The sequence below is a fragment of the Caretta caretta genome, chromosome 2 (genome assembly GCF_965140235.1).
Source record: "Caretta caretta isolate rCarCar2 chromosome 2, rCarCar1.hap1, whole genome shotgun sequence".
NCBI classification, from domain to species: Eukaryota; Metazoa; Chordata; order Testudines; family Cheloniidae; genus Caretta; species Caretta caretta.
Window position 1 is genome coordinate 198,780,939 of NC_134207.1, and position 19,371 is coordinate 198,800,309.

Below are 19,371 nucleotides of genomic sequence, written 5' to 3' on the forward strand. Positions count from 1 at the left end.
GGGAAATTTTATATTTGATTCATTTTTAACTGAACAACTAAGTTGTTTATAAAGTCATAAACTGACAGACTCAAAATGATATTATGAAGTAAGGGATGCAGCAGCTATAAATTCAGCACTTCATTTGAATTCTATATTATTACCATTCTGATGCATCAAAAAAGCTCTGTTTATGAAATTCAAGGAAGACTGTCAAGATAAACATGACATATCATTAGAAAATAGGAGCTTCGTTCCTATGCACCCTAACTTGCAAGGTGCTGAACTCACTTAACACCCACTGATTTTAATGGCAATATATCCTACATTAACAGCACCAGTTAGTAAAACTGAATTTTGAAAATATAATTTTTCACTATTTATGCTATATACCTTTGCATATCACTTATCATGGAAATTAAAATAGATGAGTCAGTGACAGACAGGATCTGGAATATTTGGACTGCAAACACAGTGGGAGAATTTTTATTTGTTTTAAATCTTTCTATTAAAATTTAAAACAAAATCAGGATTCCCAATACATACAAAGAAGACACAAAACCATCATGCTTTCAAATCAAATAAACTTCTGTTCACGGTTAAATCTTTTGAGGAAGAGGCAATTCAGCTGAGTTTACTTCTTTGATGTTGCAAAACATATAGCACTGATGTAAATAAAGCCCTCAGTTTTGACAGATTCTCCCTCACTCAAAATAGCTGAAATAGGTTTATTTTTCTATCTAACTGAGCCACATCTTTACCAAACCATTTGCAAGAACAATTCCATTTACATTCTACTTTTACATTCTTGACCTTACAGACCAAAAAAAAAAAAAAAAGAGAGAGAGAGAGCGCGCAATTAATAGGTTTTTTAACAGTGGTATGTACTTTTGAATATTTAATTTAATATAAAGCATTTTAGAGCATTTTCAACTTTAATACCTTTCTTTTTAAAATATGACATTCCTAATTAAAGTGCTGAATTTGGTATTTCAAAGTAATAACCAGAAGTAATGCAAACAATATATTAAAGGGGAGAATGAGGTGAATGGGGCTGTTGATCAAACAGGAGTTGTCATACTAAGGACTAAATCCTGCCAAGTGCAGAGCATCCTAACCTCCCAGTGAAGTGAATGAAAACAAAGAAAGCACTTAGCATTTGCAAGATCAGACTCTAAAGGAGTAATACTCATTCTTTTGTAGTCTGAAGTATAAATAGGTAAGGACTGGAAGACTTAAGAAAAAAATAAGCAAGTCGCCAATGTGACTGGATAAAAAGGGATATGGTTCATGTAAAAAGTGTTACAGTACAACAAAACATAATGTAGTACCACAAATTATTTTTCAGGCCATTTACCAATCTGCATTTGTAGTATTTACACACACACAACACACTGTAAGCTAAACATGAGCAAAGCACAGTGTTGCATTACTACCACCAAAGCCAAATGAATTAGTGAGAGCAATGCGTCGTTTTTCACTTTGCCACTCTTGGGCTGTTAGCGGAACATAATTAAGGTCAAACTCCGGCTCAGTTTTATCCAGGTTGAGAGTAGGTGGTAAAATTCCATGGTAACAGGACAGTGCAGTAAAAGCTGCCTCTATAGCCCCTGCAGCCCCCAGGAGATGTCCTGTTGCTCCCTTTGTTGAGGAAACTGCAAGAGTGTATGAATGCTCTTTAAAAAGTCTCTTGATAGCTTGATTCTCAGCAGCATCTCCTAGTGGTGTAGAAGTGGCATGTGCATTGACATATGTTATATCCTCAGGACATATTCCAGAATCTTTTATTGCTGCAGACATACATCTAAGGAAAAAGAAAAACAGAGAGCTTGATTTCCCACTGTCTCTTGTAGTCACCGCCATCTGTTCAGAGTGGAAATGGTTGTTAAATGCTAAATCAGAATGGTTGCATTTCACAGGCCCTTTGCTCCAATATAAATGACTACACAAGGTGCAAGGCAGAGCAGAATCAGACCCATACACTTTATCAGCAACATAAGAATAATATACACACTTAGATCTCGGGTATCTTAAATATTTTATTCTTCTATAGAATATATTGACTGGAATTAAAGTCTACAGCGGAAAGACTGTTATACCACAGGTTGAAAAAGGGGATATAATAGATATCAGATATTAGATAACAGATATTGTTGTCCATTAGAAGTCTGTTTTTAATCCAAAGGTCAATCATTTTCCTTCTAAAATAAGTTTTATCTTAAAAATTATTTTCCCAACTATTTTACAACTTCAATTACCCTCTGCTGAAGTTTCTCTAGTTTAGCCGCCAGGTACTCAATCAAAAGCAGAGTTCCCTCTGTGATTACAGCAACCATCTTGATCATAGCAAATTAAACAAAAAGTTTCCTAACTTTTACATTTTCTGTCCCTCGTGTTTATATTATTCCCTTTTGCTCACAACAACCCTAGACACATCCTCACCACTGTTCAGAACTTTAGTGCAAACTGCTTTCTCCCCCGGGAAAAATCCAGAGGGGCAGGGAAATTCCACAGTTCTCCTTGTGAGCTTCTTTTGAATTCTTCCCTCAGGGTTAGGGGAGGATTTGTCTTCCTTATTCTGGAAGAAGTAGGGCTATGGCCCCAAACCCAGTAGATAACAGGAGATTCACTGGGAGCACAGTGTCAACTACACTGAGAACCTATACCTCCATTCTGGCCCCAAGGAGCAGAATGTATTTTCTGTGGGGGAAAAAAAAAATGCTATGCCCAGTGCTGCAGAATTCCCCCCAGGAGTAGAGTTCATCACAGCCGCAGAGCCAGGTTAGGACAGAGTGGGGCACACAGGGCTGCGGAGGGAGGGGATGTGTGTGTGTCACAGACTGGGGTTCAGAATGACAGGGCGGGACAGACTGGGGCATAGGCTCAGGAGCTAGTGGTGTGAAAGTGTTAAGCCTGGGGATGTGGGCTGCAGAGACCCATGGGGTCACACCCAACATCTCCAGGCTCACTCCTAGGCTCCTTCCCTCTCCCGCAGCAGCTCCATTACTCCTGACTCCCCCAAGCCTTTGCACTGCTTCTGACAGGTGCAGGAAATATAGTTTTGTACTGTAATTTAAACTAATTACTCAAAGTTCTGTATTAATATGCCTAGTAAAGAATCTATTTGTCAAAAAAAAAATTACCAGAATCTTTTCTTTTTTTTTTTTTTTGGTAATATTGTTACAGACATACTTGCTGACAGATATTTTGAAATAAATTATCAAAATAATTGAAACTAGAATGATTATATTGTGTTATTTTGACAAATAAAATATGCAGAATTTTGCAGAATTTTCAAATATTGTGAGAAGAATTTTTTAAATTTTGGTACAGAATTTTTAATTTTTTGGCACAGAATTCCTCCAGGAGTAATATAATATGGATGACAGATCTGCAGAGCAACAGACGAGTAGGAAGTGAGCTCTATTAGGTATACCAAATGTTGAATAAATTTAAACATCTCTGACTTTGAGTCTTTCTTCCGCCTTTTCAGGCATGTTGCAGAATCCAGCTTCTAACTTAAGTCAGAGAGTTGAGTGATCCTGTTTGTCACTTACTAGCAAGCCAGAATACTGGCAACAAAGTTAATCAACCAGAAGGGAAATAGTTAAACTATTTTAACTTACTACACTCCTTAGGGCTACTATATTATCCAAATATATTATATATCACATATATTCTACTGTATGCATTATATACACAAGTTTTGGGCCCAGACCTGTTCTCTTTTACTGAGAGTTTTGCCTAACACATGTAGGATCATGTCCTACATATATATTATTATCAGGCTGAAGTAGCTCTTAAAATCTATGGATTTTATGGAGGAGATGATACAATGGGATAACATGGTTATGGTAATTAAATATTCATGGTAAATAGGCCCAATGGCCTGTGATGGGCTATTAGACGGGGTGAGATCAGAGTTACCCAGGAAAGAATTTTCTGTAGTATCTGGCTGATGAATCTTGCCCATATGCTCAGGGTTTAGCTGATCGCCATATTTGGGGTCGGGAAGGAATTTTCCTCCAGGGCAGATTGGAAGAGGCCCTGGAGGTTTTTCGCCTTCCTCTGTAGCATGGGGCACGGGTCACTTGCTGGAGGATTCTCTGCTCCTTGAAGTCTTTAAACTATGATTTGAGGACTTCAATAGCACAGATATAGGTGTGAGGGTTTTTTTTATAGGAGTGGTGGGTGAAATTCTGTGGCCTGCGTTGTGCAGGAGGTCAGACTAGATGATCATAATGGTGCCTTCTGACCTAAATATCTATGAATCTATGAATCTCACAAAAACTATATGCCCCTGAAATTATGTAAATTGGGAAGCCAATAATTGATATACAGTAATAAGTGTAGTGTATACATTTCAGATTTCTTTGCTAATGTACAACATATCACAATTCATAATTTAAAATGTTTAATATAAAATGCTTTATTTCCTGTTGTGAATTTAATTCATATTCTGACACAATTATAAGATGCATATAGGAAAATTGTGTTACAAATGTATTATCATATCAGCTCAGTGGTGAAAAAAATCTGTAATTTGAGAGAAAGTTCACAGTTAATCTCAGTATCTCATCATAAATGTCTTAAAAGTCTAAATAAATGTCTAAAGCAATTACGTATGAATCAAGTACTGTAAGGAGAAAACTGGTAAAATTAGTCTTCTACTTTAAAATCTGTTAACCCAAAGATATAGCATTAAACACAGACATCAGAACAACATAAAATATAGAGGGCTACTTGTTTGGTCATTTAGTCCATTCCCTTGCCAGGGCAGTTCATCCTTAGAAAGGAAAAAATCCTGGGAGGCATGGTATATTAAGAACAGAAGAACCGAAATGACTATGAACTATCACTACAATAATAATTCTAATGGGGTCAGTACAATGCATTGACTCATACGGGCACACTCAGCAAACCCAGATTATCGACAAATAGGGTTGGCTTTGATTAGGTGCCACTGTCATCCATGCTTTCACTTTTTATTTAGTCTGTATTCTTGGATTGTTTTACCATATTCGCTTTTTCTTTGACCATTTCCTATGGTAACAACAATATGCCATAAGCACAAAGGGCATCACAGCTGCTATGAAAACCATTACTTTGCACTGATACGTAAAAGTTTTAGTATAATACTACAATAAGCTGTGAAGACTAGTAAAGCTCTACCTGTGATCTTTAGCAAAGACCTATATAGTCAGCCTACACAAGGCTCTCAAGCGGTAGAGATATATATATAGAGAGAGAGAGAGAGAGAGAGATACAGGTAAGTTATTTCATTCATAATTAAATTAATTATAGGGTATTTACACTATATACAAATATAAACACTATCAAACACTATATTCACAATATAAACACTGGCAAATGAAGTGTAAAAATACAATTAGGAAGGCCAAAAAAGAATCTGAGGAACAGTTAGTCAAAGACTCAAAAAGTAATAGCAAATTTTTTTTAAGTACATCAGAAGCAGGAAGCCTGCTAAACAACCAGTGGGGCCACTGGACAATCGAAGTGCTAAAGAAACACTCAAGGATGATAAGGCCATTGAGGAGAAACTAAATGAATTCTTTGCTTCAGTCTTCACAGCTGAGGATGTGAGGGAGATTCCGAAACCTGAGCCATTGTTTTTAGATGACAGATCTGAGGAACTGTCCCAGATTAAGATATCATTAGAGGAGGTTTTGGAACAAATTGATAAATTAAATTTAACAGCAATAAGTCACCAGGACCAGATGGTATTCACACAAGAGTTCTGTAGGAACTCAAATGTGAAATTGCAGAACTATTAACTGTAGTCGGTAACTTATCAGTTAAATCAGCTTCTGTACCAAATGACTGGAGGATAGCTAATGTAATGTCAATTTTTTAAAAGGGCCCCAGAGGTGATCCCGGCAATTACAGGCCTGTAAGCCTGACTTCAGTACCAGGCAAACTGGTTGGAACTATAATAAAGAACAATATTGTCAGACATATAGATAAACATAATTTGTTGAGGAAGTGTCAACATGGTTTTAGTAAAGAGAAATCATGCCTCACCAATCTACTAAAATTATTTGAGGGGCTCAACAAGGATGTGGACAAGGGAGATCCAGTGGATAGGGTGTACTTAGATTTTCAGAAAGCCTTTGACAAGGTCCCTCACCAAAGGCTCTTACACAAAGTAAGCTGCCACAGGATAAGAGGGAAGGTGCTCTCATGGATTGGTAACTGGTTAAAAGATAGGAAAGAAAGGGTAGGTATAAATGTCAGTTTTCAGAATGGAGAGAGGTAAATAGTGATGTCCCCCTAGGGTCTGTTCTGGGACCAGTCCTATTCAACATATTCATAAATGATCTGGAAAAGGGTGTAAAAAGTGAGATGGCAAAATTTGCAGATGATACAAAATTACTAAAGATAGTTAAGATGCAGGCAGACAGCAAAGAGCTACAAAAGGATCTCTCAAAACTGGATGACTGAGCAAAAAAATGGCAGATGAAATTTAATACTGACAAATGCAAAGTAATGCACACTGGAAAGCATAATCCCAACTATACATATACAATGATGGGTCTAAATTAGCTGTTACCTCTCAAGAAAGAGATCTTGGAGTCATTGTGCATAGTTCTCTGAAAACATCCACTCAATGTGCAGCGGCAGTCAAAAAAGCGAACAGAATGCTGGGAATAATTAAGAAAGGGATGGATAATAGGACAGAAAATATCATGTTGCCTCTATAAAAATCCATGTTACGCCCACATCTTGAATACTGTGTGCAGATGTGGTCGCCACATCTCAAAAAAGACTGGAATTGAAAAAGATTCAGAAAAGGGCAACAAAAATGATTAGGGGTATGGAAAGGCTTCCGAATGAGAAGAGATTAATAACTGGGATTTTTCAGCTTGGAAAAGAGATGGCTCAGGGGAGATATGATTGAGGTCTATAAAATCATGACTGGTGTAGAGAAAGTAGATAAGGAAGTGGTATTTACTACTTCTCATAACACAAGAACTAGGGGTCACCAAATGAAATTAATAGGCAGCAGATTTAAAACTAATAAAAGGAAGTATGTCTGCACACAATGCACAGTCAACTGGTGGAATATCTTGCCAGAGAATGTTGTAAAGGCCAAGACCATAACAGGGTTCAAAAAAGAACTAGATAAATTCATGGAGGATGGGTCCATCAATGGCTATTAGCCAGGATGGGCGGGATTCTATTCTATGGTTGAATGGTGTCCCTAACCCCTGTTTGCCAGAAGCTGGGAATGAGTGACAGAGGATGGATCACATGATGATTACCTGTTCTGTTCATTCCCTCTGAGGCACCTGGCACTGGCCACCATTGGAAGACAAGATACTGAGCTAGATGGACCTTTGGTCTGACCCAGTAGGGCCATTCTTATGTTCTTATGTATAAACATAAAATGTCAAAACAGTGAAACTGTAAAAAGATATAAACTGTGTGTAAACTAGCTTCATAAAAGAAGATTTTCTATCTCAGTAATGGATAGAGCAACATGCGTTCTTTTCCACAGATATCCCTTGTAAAAGCAGCCCTATTTTAAGACTGGCAAAAGAGTGCTGAAAAATGGCACTATCCTATAAAAAATAAGACATTTAATCAGCCTACAGTGTGATAGTATCTTAATTCTATGCAAACATAGATCTGAGGACATACCAAAGTGAAAATCCAAAGTTCATTTCTGCTGTCCATCCACCAACTCTAACCTTTTCCCCCCATACCACACTGAAGGCATTGAGTCTGCATTACGATTCCAACAAAGCAAGATACTTAAACCAGGTCTCTATTTTAAACGTGTGCTTTGCATACACATCAACGTAACTTGTTAAAACCAAGTCCTAAATCTTTTTCAGAGCATTTTGACTATTCACACTGATAATATCTAAGGTACTTATTCTGGGAATCGGCATTCTTCAACTACTACATAACTGTTAATGTACTATTTTGGAGTTCAGTGTGGGCTAATTAAATAGTATTCCTAAAGAACACAGGTAGCAGCATTACCTGCTTTCATAGCTGAATGTCTCTCCTCTCAAATACAGAGGTTCAAAAGGTTTTATTGTACTTTAGCCTTTAACATCTGCGTGTAGTTGGGACTCATTTATGGTGAACAGCTGTGTACATCAAAAGTAAAAGTGAAATATTTTCCACATTGAATAAAGCTTCCATAATATTACATGAGGCGTCTGACTCTAGTGAGACTACCTTGCCACAAGAAAAATAAGATAAAACCTTACAAAAATCTTCCATTGTTCAGATTAAGCTTTCAGGCTTTTTGAAAATCTGCATGCCATTGTATTTTAAACACTCTCACACCAGTTAAAAGATATGTGGATGGTATTCATGCTGAGGTGCATGTTATTTCTCTTGACAAATTTACAGAGAATATTGACCAACAGAAAATAATAGCTTAATAACGTATCTGTCAAATTAATCTACAAATTCTTACCTAAAAGCACCATCTCCATCTGGATTAGGTGCTGTTATATGGCAAGCATCACCAGAGAGTCCATAACCTAAAATTTCTGCATAGATCCTGGCTTCTCTTTGAATAGCATGTTCATATTCTTCCAACACCAACACAGCTGCACCCTCTCCCATTACAAATCCTTCTCTCTGCGAGTGGAACGGTCGACATGCCAGTTTAGGGCTTGAGTTAAAGTTAGAGCTGAGTGCCCGAGCTCTTGCAAATGCAGCTATAGACAAGGGGCTAATAGAAGCCTCTGTTCCTCCAGCCAACATCACATCAGCATCACCATAGCCTATAAATCTAAAGGAATCTCCAACAGCATGTGCTCCTGTGGTACAAGCAGTTGACACAGCATGATTGGGCCCCTTGAGTTGGTATCTAATGCTGATCTGACCTGCTGCCATATTGATTAAGATCTTAGGGATAAAGAATGGGCTGACTTTGTTATAACCTTTTGTTTTAAACAGCAAGCCTGTATTGGAAATATCTTCCAGTGGAACCATTCCCATTCCAATTGCCACACCAGCAGTTAAGTGATCCATTTCAGACTGTGGATGCCAGCCAGAGTCTTTTATTGCTAGCTCTGCAGCACCCAAGGCCATGATAGTGGCAGAAGACATGGATTTGCTTTCTGATTTTGACACAAAGTTCTCTTCACTGAACTGACCTTTGCCATTTCCTCTTGGCACACAAGCAGCCACTCTACATGGAACACTTGTATATTCTTCCCCATCCAGAGAGATAATCCCACTTTCTCCTTGGAGAAGGCGATTCCACACGAATTGAGTCCCAACACCAAGAGGAGACACTAAACCAATACCTGTGACAACTACTCGCCTTTGATGTTTGGAAAGTGACTTGGTGCTGAAACCATTTTTGCTACTTCTTAAACACTGATGTAATTTGGAACTCCGAGGACGAAAATTTACAATTTTTAAGAAATCTTGTAAGCACTGTGAGATCATGGTGGAGACCACGGTAACCTGAAATGCGTTTCTGTAACAGGTAAAAAAGGTAACAATCAAGTAGCTGATGTAAAAAGCATTTAAGGTACAGTAAAATTAGGACTTGCCTTTTAAATGCATGCATTTTCTAAATTGCAGAGAATGATGTTCCCTGTGTGACTAGTGCCCTATTGTGGCTATTTATTACAGTAAGTTAAGGACCTCATCATAACCTTTATGGGAGACAGCAACTCTAGGGGATGGGGCACTAGACTGAGAGTTGGGAGACCTGGATTCTGTTTCCAGCTCTACCACAGATTTGATCTGACACCTTGGCAAGTCACTTCATCTCTCCATGCCTCTCTTTCCCCTCACACCTTTTCTCTGTCTTGTTTATTTAGATTGTTAGCTCTCTGGGACAGGGTTCTCTTACAATGTGTTCATACAGCCCTTATTACATCTGGGCCTCGATCTCGGATAGTATTGTAACACAAATAAATAAGAGCCGTCACTTGGGTATCCCTCACTTTGCACTTTTATAGAGATTTATACTTTCAATATGCTGTAAAAATATTAACTAGTCCTTTGATGCCCTTAATGTTAGTTTAACATTGTATTTGAATATCCATTTATATTGTGAAAAAATTGCTTTGCTCTATCAAGCCATTTTTGACTTACTAAAATCAGATTTTTCACATTTGAGATAGTTTGTTTGATTAAGCTTTAAGCATAGATTTCGATCATGAAATTCTATAAATTAGTCCCTAATTTAAATTAAATTGTTGCTAATTGGGGAAAAGAGTAATTTGAAGTCATATAGTATATATCAAAATACATGTGAAGTAGTTAATTTACATTTATTAAAAATGTAGTACAGTTACGATTTAGAAAGCCATGAAATATGGCCACTTGCTCTCTTTAAACAATTATTTGAAAATTCTCCAAAACACTACATGTCACACAATCAAATGTATATGTCTTCATCAGATGATATATATGTCATCAGTTGTATTGGTATAGTGAAAACAAATGCACTGAAATATAATGCTGTCACAGGATTAATAGCTCTCACTTCGAAAATAACCACATCTAGCATCATAAAACACTGCGTTATTATATTAATATTATATTTTAAAGTACACCTTCAGCTGAAGAATCTAGTACTGATCACTGTAAAAGATAGGATACTGGACTATTGGTCTGATCTGGTTTGGCAATTTGTGTTCCTGTTGTACATGTGCTCATGAGGGTATGATTTGGCTTGCAGGAACTTTATTACCCATGATGATACACAAAGAAAGAAATAACCCAACTTGACTATTAAGTGTCCAAGCAGTTTGCAGGGCTTCCAATTAGAAAATAACCATTTTCTCTTCTAAATGGAGCAAATTTGGTTTGACATCCATGAGAAACAAATAAACTTGGAACCCCCCACAACGCCATTTTTTTACCAAATAATTTTTCCGAGGGGAACTGGACTTGGAGATAATATCACTGTAATAGAATGCTGTTATGTACTCCTGCTGCTAGATAAAGAGTTGGATGGTTATTTTTCAACACAGAGTATTAATCCTGTGACAGCATTTGGTTCTAGTGCCTTTATTTCTATTGTGCCAAATGTTTAATGGTGCGATTGTTATTTTATATGGGTAAAAGCATGCGATTGTATAACACTAGATATTTTGGATGTTGGCCTTGTTGTTGTTTTTGCCAAGGACAAGTACTAGTAGAACTTTTCTCACTTTTTTCTTATACTGTTTCCCCTTTATACATACGGCCAAAGGCAAAAAAGAAGAGCACTGAAAGGACAGGGAAACCTATTTTAAATTTTGCATATAGCTTCTTAAAGTCTGGTGAATATCTTTTTCAGTTGGAATGAGTGGGAGGAAAAACTGAAAGTAATTTTATTTCCTGTGACAACAGGCTGCAAAATGCTATTGGTTTTAAATTCACAGCAGCAGTGTGTTGTATCTTTAAGGCTGCTGCTTTCATTTTTATATTCCGCTGTGGGTCAACGGTCAGCATATTTGGCAGCCAGACTTCAGGATGTGGCATAATACACTGGGTTTCTCAAGCTTCACTGCACCGTAACCCCCTTCTGATAACAAAAATTACACGACCCCAGAAGGGGGGACTGAGCTTGCCCAAGCCCTGCTGCCCCAGGTGAGGGGGCCAAAGCCAAAGTGGGAGCCCCACCGCCCCTAGCAGAGGGGGAGGGGGCCTGTACCCTGAGCCTCGCTGCCCAGGGCTGAAGCTGTTGGGCTTTGGCTTTGACCCCAACCAGTTGGGCTCGGGCTTCAGCTTTGGCCCTGGGTAGTTGCGCTCGGGCTTTGGCCCCAGTAAGCCTAAGCCAACCCCAGTGACCCCCTTAAAACGGGGTCACAACCCACGTTGGGGTCCCGACCCACAGTTTGAGAACCACTGAAAATATTGTCAAAATAAACCTTACAACGAGGTATGTTCTGAAAAAACAATGCTTGTGCACCACCTTCATTTAATGGTTATTAATGTTCTATAAAAAGAAATAAAGTCATGTTAAACTAACATTAAGGGCAATCACAGGATTAGTTAATATTTTTTATAGCATAGTGAAAGTACAAAGCTCTATAAAAGTGCAAAGTGAGGGATACCCAAGTGACAACTCTTATTTATTTGTATTACAATATCAACAAGTTTCTAGCCCTTCTGGCTGCGGAGAAAACTTCAAAATGTGTCCCCCAGTGCACCCTAAAGGCTCATAAATCAGAACAAAAAACAAAGTAAAACACCAAACCTATTATTTTACTTAATCACATGATTTTAAAGCCAATCTCATGGTTTTGGTGCATTTGACTCACTTGTTTTGAACAACTGGGGTTGGCAACACTGCTAGAGTAGCTGAGATTATTACATAGAATACTATTTTGCTATAGGGGGCCAAACCTCAACAATTCACCAAAGAAGGCGTGGAGCCCTCTAAACTGAAAAAAAAATCAACATTTTACCCTTTTGCTCCCTCCTCTGGCTTCACTGCCAGCCCCTAGGCACAGCATTGAAAATAAGGTTGCCAAACCTCCAGGACTGTCCTGGAGTCTCCAGCAATACAAGATTAATCTTTAATTGAAGTTTATGCCACGGGATGACACCTCCAGGAATACGTCCAACCAAAATTAGCCACCCTGTGTGAAAACAAGAGCGGACTTTCAAACCTCACGCCTGCAAACTCCTGGGGGCTAGGGAAGAGGTTACAGCCTAGTTAGCGGAGGCCTCTCTCCACGCACTGCGCGATGCCTGACGGGCAGAGGGGACTGGCGGGCACAGGACACACTGGGACCGCGCCTCCCGCACCAGCAATGGCAGAGCTCTGCTGAGGGGGCTCGGGGGGGGGGGGGCTCTCCGCCACCCGGCTCCTCCCCAGGTGTGAGTCAGAGTATAACCCCCTGCCCCAGAGCGTTCCATCGGGGGCAACCTCCCCCTCCTGGGTGGGGCAGCCCCGCCCCGGTTATCTAGGAGAGGGGGAAACAGCCCTGGCCCATTTCCGGGGGGCAAGATCTTTCCCCTCCGCGCCATTCCCAAACCTCCCTCTTTCATTCCATCCCACCCCTCAGATCGGCGCGGAAACAGGCACGTTCCTCGGATGTCTGTGTCTCACCTCCCCCTCTCCGGTGTGGTCAGCTCCGTCTCCCTCCCCTTCTCCAACGGCGGTGGGGTAAACCACGTGAGGAAAAAAGGGGGGTCTCAAACCTCGACGACTGGATAATCGACTGCCGATTCCTCGATTGGTCAGAAGCTCCTGCACCACTCAAGAAATCGGCTTTGGATTGGTAGGGCATGTGACCTGCTGTTTCTCTGACTTCTGCCTCTTTGTCTCCGAGGCTGCGGCAGGGTGAGGCGTGTGGTGTGTTTATCTCACAGTCTCTGCTTGCGACATCAGTGAGAATCCCACCCATGACAATAAGCGGAGCCTTTCTTCAATTTGTTCTTAGGTGGTGGAAATATTCTTCCTACTTATCTTAGAGCACAGCATGAGGCTAGAATCCAAGAGCTATTAGGGTTATCTACAGAGACCAAAAAGAGGAATCACAACAAAAACAGCAAGGCAGATCCCTAGAAGGAAGAGTCATGGAGATTTTTTTAAAAACCCAGAGAATAAAGTTATATTAAAAAGGAAATTAATAAAAAAAGAAGTCAAGCGCTCTCCAAAAAGTCACGTTCAGAAATAGAAAACATGCAAAAGAGAGCACCAAGAACTCAAAAACACGAGATGACTAGAAAATATGCATGAGTCTAAATAATCACGAGGACATGAAGGAAACTAAAAGAGAAATTCACTTTCCCTCACTTTATTTTTTTCACATCATCTTATTTATATTAAAAAGAACGTTAGGGTTACAAATTCAGAAGTTGGGAAATGCTAGAATTAATGTTGCTTGTCACAAAAATAGTCTTTAATTACAGTTACATGGTATCATAAAGTATATGCACAAGGGGACCAAATTAAGGTTGCACAGCATGTCCGTGCCCCCAGTCCCATTTTAACACCCCACACCTGCATCAGCTCCTCATTCCAGTCCCAGATCCCTGAGCTTCACATCTCAGTCCTCTCTCTCCCATCCCCACCACTTCACCAGCTCCCTTAGATTGGCAATTTATTCCTCCATATTCCAGTCAGGTAGTTAAACTTCCTCCTCCTCCTCTCTGCCTGGATGCCAGTAGGGGGGCATTAAAAGCACAGGAAAGACAGAATCCTGGCTCTCAGTTCCTGTGCCTGGCACTTCAGCAATCTTCAACTGTTGGGGGGACCAACTAAGAGAAAGTCCTGCTCAGTCTCTGCATCCCTCTGGTGGAGTATGCCCACAGCAGATGGAATCTTCAGAGAAGTGAGCTGCCAAACTCCCCAGAGCGTGTGCAAACTGAGATTTTCAGAGGCTCATAATTTGAACAAATTTGGGCAGATTTTCATGGGGATGGCAAAAAGGCACATCCCTGACACCAGGGCAACCTGTCCCTGCCAAATTTCAAGTCCTTACCCCAAAGTATGGAGGCACTAGAGTTGCTCATCAAAATGGTCAGAAGATTTTTTTTTAAGATGGGCAACACTTTTTTCCATCAAATTTTGTTCTGAGAAACAACAGAATTGTTTTTGCTGAAATTTTCCAAAAACAGTTCAGCCTGAGGCTGACACCGTGGCATGGAAAATTTCAGCCCAAATGGTTAAATTTGGTAAAGTTACAAGCAAATTAAAACAGGGTCTTATAATGGAAAGTGTCCAGGCAATGTTAAAATGATGGATGTTGCTATCTGCGTTGCCTATAATAAAATAACTGACTCACGCTGTGCTCTTGCCTCAGTTTACTCATCCATAAAATGGGGATCACTTTACCTCACAGGGGTGCTAAGGATAAAATTAGTAAATTAATAAACCAAGCTGTGTTTATTAAACACTGTGAGATTCTTGGATAAAAGCACCTGTAAATGCTCATTATTTGGTAGGAAGAAATTTCTCAAGTGTGTAAATGAGCTGCTCTAGTTCAAAGACCCTGGTGATTTTTGGCTTTCTGAGAGAAGAATCTGAAGAAACTTGTGTGTACAACTGTCCCTAGAGGTTCAGTGCAAACAGAAAAACGTGAAATATACATTGTTGGCACTTGCTTTTTGGCAAAAGTTATTAAATGAGGTGCCATACTGATGGGAAGTCATCTAGTCCAACTCCCTGCTTAAAGCAGGACCAACCCCAACTAAATCATCCCAGTCAGGGCTTAGTCAGGGTACTTGCACATTTTACATAATTCTTGTGAAATGGGATGGAACTGTCCTTACATGGTAAAAGATCCATTTTAGGACTAAAATGCAAAAATGTTCTGCCTGTTAATAGTGGAAATACAGGGCTTTATAGGACCACATTATTAGAAAACGATAAGGAGTTTCAAAATTACTGTAAAAGCAAAGCAATCAGACCACACCATGTTGTAACTGACCAAGATAAATTATTTTGTATTTTGTACACTACAGTACATACACCAAGGGCCTGATTTTCAGAGAGGCTACACACCACAACCTCAAGGGAAACTGCACAAGGTTAGCACATCTGAAAATAAGACCATAAAATACATTTTTAGCTAAAGGGATTAAAAAAAAAGTGTGACACTCACCAGGACAGATTGTTTAAAGGACCCATTTTTAATTAAATCTAGCTCAATCTAACAGGTTTATTTGAAAATTCTCAGAAAATTCAAAATTTATTCAGATTATGTGCGGTACATTTGGGGAAAGATGCACTATATTTTTCATGCAAAACAAAGACGTTGAATCTGAGGGTTAAGTGAAATAATCCAATTTAGCTATGGAGGCACTGACTGTGAAACCATAATCGCTGATGAAGCTGTTGAAACTGAAAGGGAAACTTGCCCGCCCGCTCCACGTTCAGCCGCTGGGTGGTTCAGCAGGTCCCGGATCTGGGAGCAAGCGACACCCTCCCATCCCCCGCCCCCGGGAGAGTAGCACGATGGCGGCCGCGGGGGGTCCTTCCGCGCCACCGCGCTCTCGAGCCGTGAGTGAGCTCTGCCAGAACGCTCGAGACACCTTCCTGGAGGCCTCGCGGTTACTGCTCACCTACGCGGACAATATCCTCAGGTCAGCAGTGCGGACGGGCCCGTGAAGCTGCGGCGGACGCGCCGAGCAGGGTCAGTTAGGGCACCGTCCCCGTGGCGGGAATAAATCTTCTGACTCAGGGTCTGGGGCCTGGCGGCGGGCGCCGCGGGGGGGCACGACCTGAGTTTGGGCAGGGCACCCAGCGGGAAGAGCTGCTGACTCAGTAGGGGAGGCGGCGGCGGCTTAGCTCAGCTCAGCCGGTCCTGAGTCCATGACCGCCTGAACACTGCCCCCCGTTGGGTCAGTTGCAACCCCCCTTAGACAGCGGAGCTCCCGCTGAGGGGCAGAGCTTCCCCCTCCGCCCCCATGCCGTGTCGGCCCGAGCAGCATGTCGCTGCCCTGTCCGCAGGGGGCTGCCCCCGGCTGGCAAGTCCTGCTGGGTCTAGGCCTGGCTTTGTGACCTGCCTCCTGGCCACTGCCCTGGCACCCGCTCGGACGGGCCCACCTGGCAGCCCTTTACTCTTGTCTCCTGGGGCTGGACAGGGTGAGGGCAGGAGACGGACGTTTAATGAGTCAGTTGCTTTTCCCACCCTGAGGGGGCAGGTCTAGTGCAGTTCACACCTCTCCCCCAGGCGCATGCACAGTCTGTGAGCGGTTTGGGTGTTTAAACCGTGTGTATCACTGCAGTATTTTAGCATCGGGGTATTCATGTATTGCGCAGTATTTTGCCACATGGGGCATGATGGGGAGTGTCCAGTAAACGGCCATTCATCCCAAGTTAGTTCGTCATTGAGCAGGACCCCATTATGCTAGGTGCTGTACAAACACACACAAAAAGAGGGTCCCTACCCCAAAGAGTACAAATGTAAATGTAAGACAGATGGACCCAGACAGATGGGGAAGGACAAGGAAACAACGAGACAATATTAGTCAGCATTATGAGCAGTGATGACAGCACAGCAGTGGCCTAACTATTGTCAAGTTTTTTGTAGGATGTAGATTTAGAAATGACCTTTCATGTGCTGCCTACACTCTGTACATGAAAGCAAGTCTAAGTTTCTTAGTGTCTAAAAAATGTTAACACCCCAAAAACTCCAATGAGAGGTGTCACTACCCACACTGTAAGTTTCCAAGTTTTTTAGCTGATGATGTAATTGTTTCAATTTTTTAAATTCCTATCAGACACCCAAATGAAGAAAAATATAGGTCTATTCGGATTGGAAATCCAGCGTTTTCTACTCGGTTGTTACCTGTCAGAGGAGCAGTTGAATGTTTGTTTGAAATGGGATTTGAAGAGGTGAGTATTCTAGACGTTTGTCTTCCAGGCTTGTTTTATCCTGTAGTAACTTCAGTAGTGTTCCATCTACGGTGTAATAGGTGATTTGTCCTTCTTCTGGTTCATGCTTAACTTTACAATTGCAAGGCTATAGGGCCTTCTCTAGGGCTGCACCTTAAGATGGTGGAAAGGCTTAAGTGTTCCAATGATCCTGAGAGCTATGCTGCAGTAGTTTAACTCCTGGTAGAGCCACTCCAACTGGACAGGTCAGAAGGTAGACATCAGACAAAAAGTCCATTATTGGGATTAACCAGACACTCCTTAGCCCTGGTAGGCAGCTGGTCTAAAGAGACGGTATAGTCTGTATTCAAACTGAGGTTGTCCGACCTGCTAGCCAATCATGGCCCATGGACTTCAGTGGAGCAGCTGCTTTCTGCTTCAATTTGCAGTGGAGTTAGCAAGCTCCCTTTGGCACTGCTGCAAAGCCCGGGCATTGGGCTGTGGTCACTTTGGCCTTCAGTGGGTTCTGCAAGCAATTTTCTCAATTTTGTTTCACCTGCACCTTGCAAAGAGCTGTGTTGTCAATCCACACGTTGCAGTCTTCTGCACCGGTGGACAAAACAGCCAACAAGGACTACAAAAGTGATTTTTCCTCCCTTGGTATTCACTCCTTGTCAACTGTTGAGAATAGCCCACTTCCACTTTAATTGAATTGATTCATTAGCACTGATCCCCCCCCCACCACACACACACACTTGGTAAGGCAACTCCCATCTTTTCATGAGCTGTGTATTTATACCTGCCTACTGTATTTTCCACTCCATGCATCTGATAAAGTGGGTTTTGCCCAAATAAATTTGTTAGTCTCTAAGGTGCCACAAGGACTCCATGTTGTTTTTAAGGACAGGAGAGTGTGACTAGTCATGTACAACCTAGTACCACTTTAAACAATTCTTTGTGCAGGTCCATAGTCCTTATTCCTTGCTATCTCTTCACTCATTCTGTTCTTTGAAAGTCCTGTGGTGACAGGAAAGTATGGTGATGGGAACAGGGGGTCCTTAGTCACAAACCTGCAGTCAGGCAGTGCCAGCGTGATGGTTGTTTATTGTTGACTTGGAATGATCTTGGAATCCATATCCTTCTCATGCGACGGATCAGCCCTCTTTAAAGATAGTGCTGCTCTCCCTAATGCAGGGGAGGGGGAGAAATGGATTCCTAAATCTCTCTCACTCCATTATCAATTTACTAGTATGCCGTGACTAGCTGGTCATGCAGTATCTGGTTAAAAAGCAGCATCACACATAGAATACTGAACTTTTCAGCCTGGAAATGTCTGCACTCTTTCTGATGATGTTGGTGGGCTTGGAAAGTACACTGCACTCCTTGGAAGAGAACTTGCCAAATACAACATTGATATAGCTGCACCAAGTGAGACACATCTCCCAGGCAAGTCCCATCTTGAAGGGTTCTGTGCTGGATACACATTTCCTGGATAGGCAAGTCCGTAGACGAGTGGAGACTATCGGGAGTGGGCTTTGCTATTTGGATGTATATTGCACACGCACACCTAGTTGTGTACCAAAAGGAATAAATGATTGCCTGATTGTCCTTCACCTCAGCTTGACATCTGCATGTCATGTAACAGTTAGTGCATATGTACCGACGATGACATGTTCTGACATTGTCAAAGAAAAAGTCTATGAAGACTTTGACAATGCCATGAACTCAGCTCATAGGTGCGACAAATTAATCATCCTAGGCAATTTTAACATCAAAGTTGGTTGCAATCACAAAACTTTGCCTAAAAGAAATTGGTGAATGTGGTGTGGGTACAAATGGCACACTATTCCTCACAAAAGTGCATGGAGAACTAGCTAGTCATCACAGATGTGATATTTCAACAAGCACCAAAGTGCAAAACAACATGAATGCACCCCCACATTGTATACCAAGGCAATCATTGAGATGTCAAAATCACCTGTGCAATGCAGGGAGCTGCATGCCATCTGATAATCAGGTCATGAGATGTAAAGTGATACTGATCCAATTGAAACAGCGCAGATGTTGTCAATCTCCAATACCCACAGTCAGTGTGCATGTGTTGAAATCTGAGCTCACGTATACAA

General features: G+C 41.1%; 2 protein-coding genes across 6 annotated transcripts in view; one reads left to right on the top strand and one right to left on the bottom strand.

The window, feature by feature from the left end:
- Positions 1-427: 427 nt before the first annotated feature.
- Positions 428-13,465, bottom strand: OXSM (3-oxoacyl-ACP synthase, mitochondrial). 3 transcript variants are annotated; one of them, XM_048838587.2, is made up of 3 exons: positions 13,031-13,465; positions 8,435-9,451; positions 428-1,783 (listed from the first exon to the last, which is right to left on the bottom strand). In XM_048838587.2, the coding sequence occupies exons 2-3, from the start codon at positions 9,418-9,420 to the stop codon at positions 1,381-1,383; spliced, it is 1,389 nt and encodes a 462-aa protein (XP_048694544.1). In that variant the 5' UTR covers positions 9,421-9,451; positions 13,031-13,465; the 3' UTR covers positions 428-1,380. The 3 variants fall into 3 exon arrangements, with proteins under 3 accessions (XP_048694544.1, XP_048694545.1, XP_074981843.1); XM_048838588.2 differs by lacking the exon at positions 13,031-13,465 and adding an exon at positions 12,384-12,735; XM_075125742.1 differs by lacking the exon at positions 13,031-13,465 and adding an exon at positions 12,452-12,472.
- Positions 13,466-15,806: 2,341 nt separating this feature from the next.
- Positions 15,807-19,371, top strand: part of NGLY1 (N-glycanase 1) — a 50,028-nt gene continuing 46,463 nt past the window's right edge. The window contains exons 1-2 of one of the 3 annotated variants that reach the window (XM_075125741.1): positions 15,807-16,011; positions 17,152-17,266. In XM_075125741.1, coding sequence (XP_074981842.1) covers positions 15,884-16,011; positions 17,152-17,266 — 243 coding nt within the window. In that variant the 5' untranslated portion in view covers positions 15,807-15,883. Of the gene's footprint in view, positions 16,062-17,151; positions 17,267-19,371 lie in introns of all 3 variants that reach the window. The other 2 variants (XM_075125739.1, XM_075125740.1) reach the window with 2 other exon arrangements.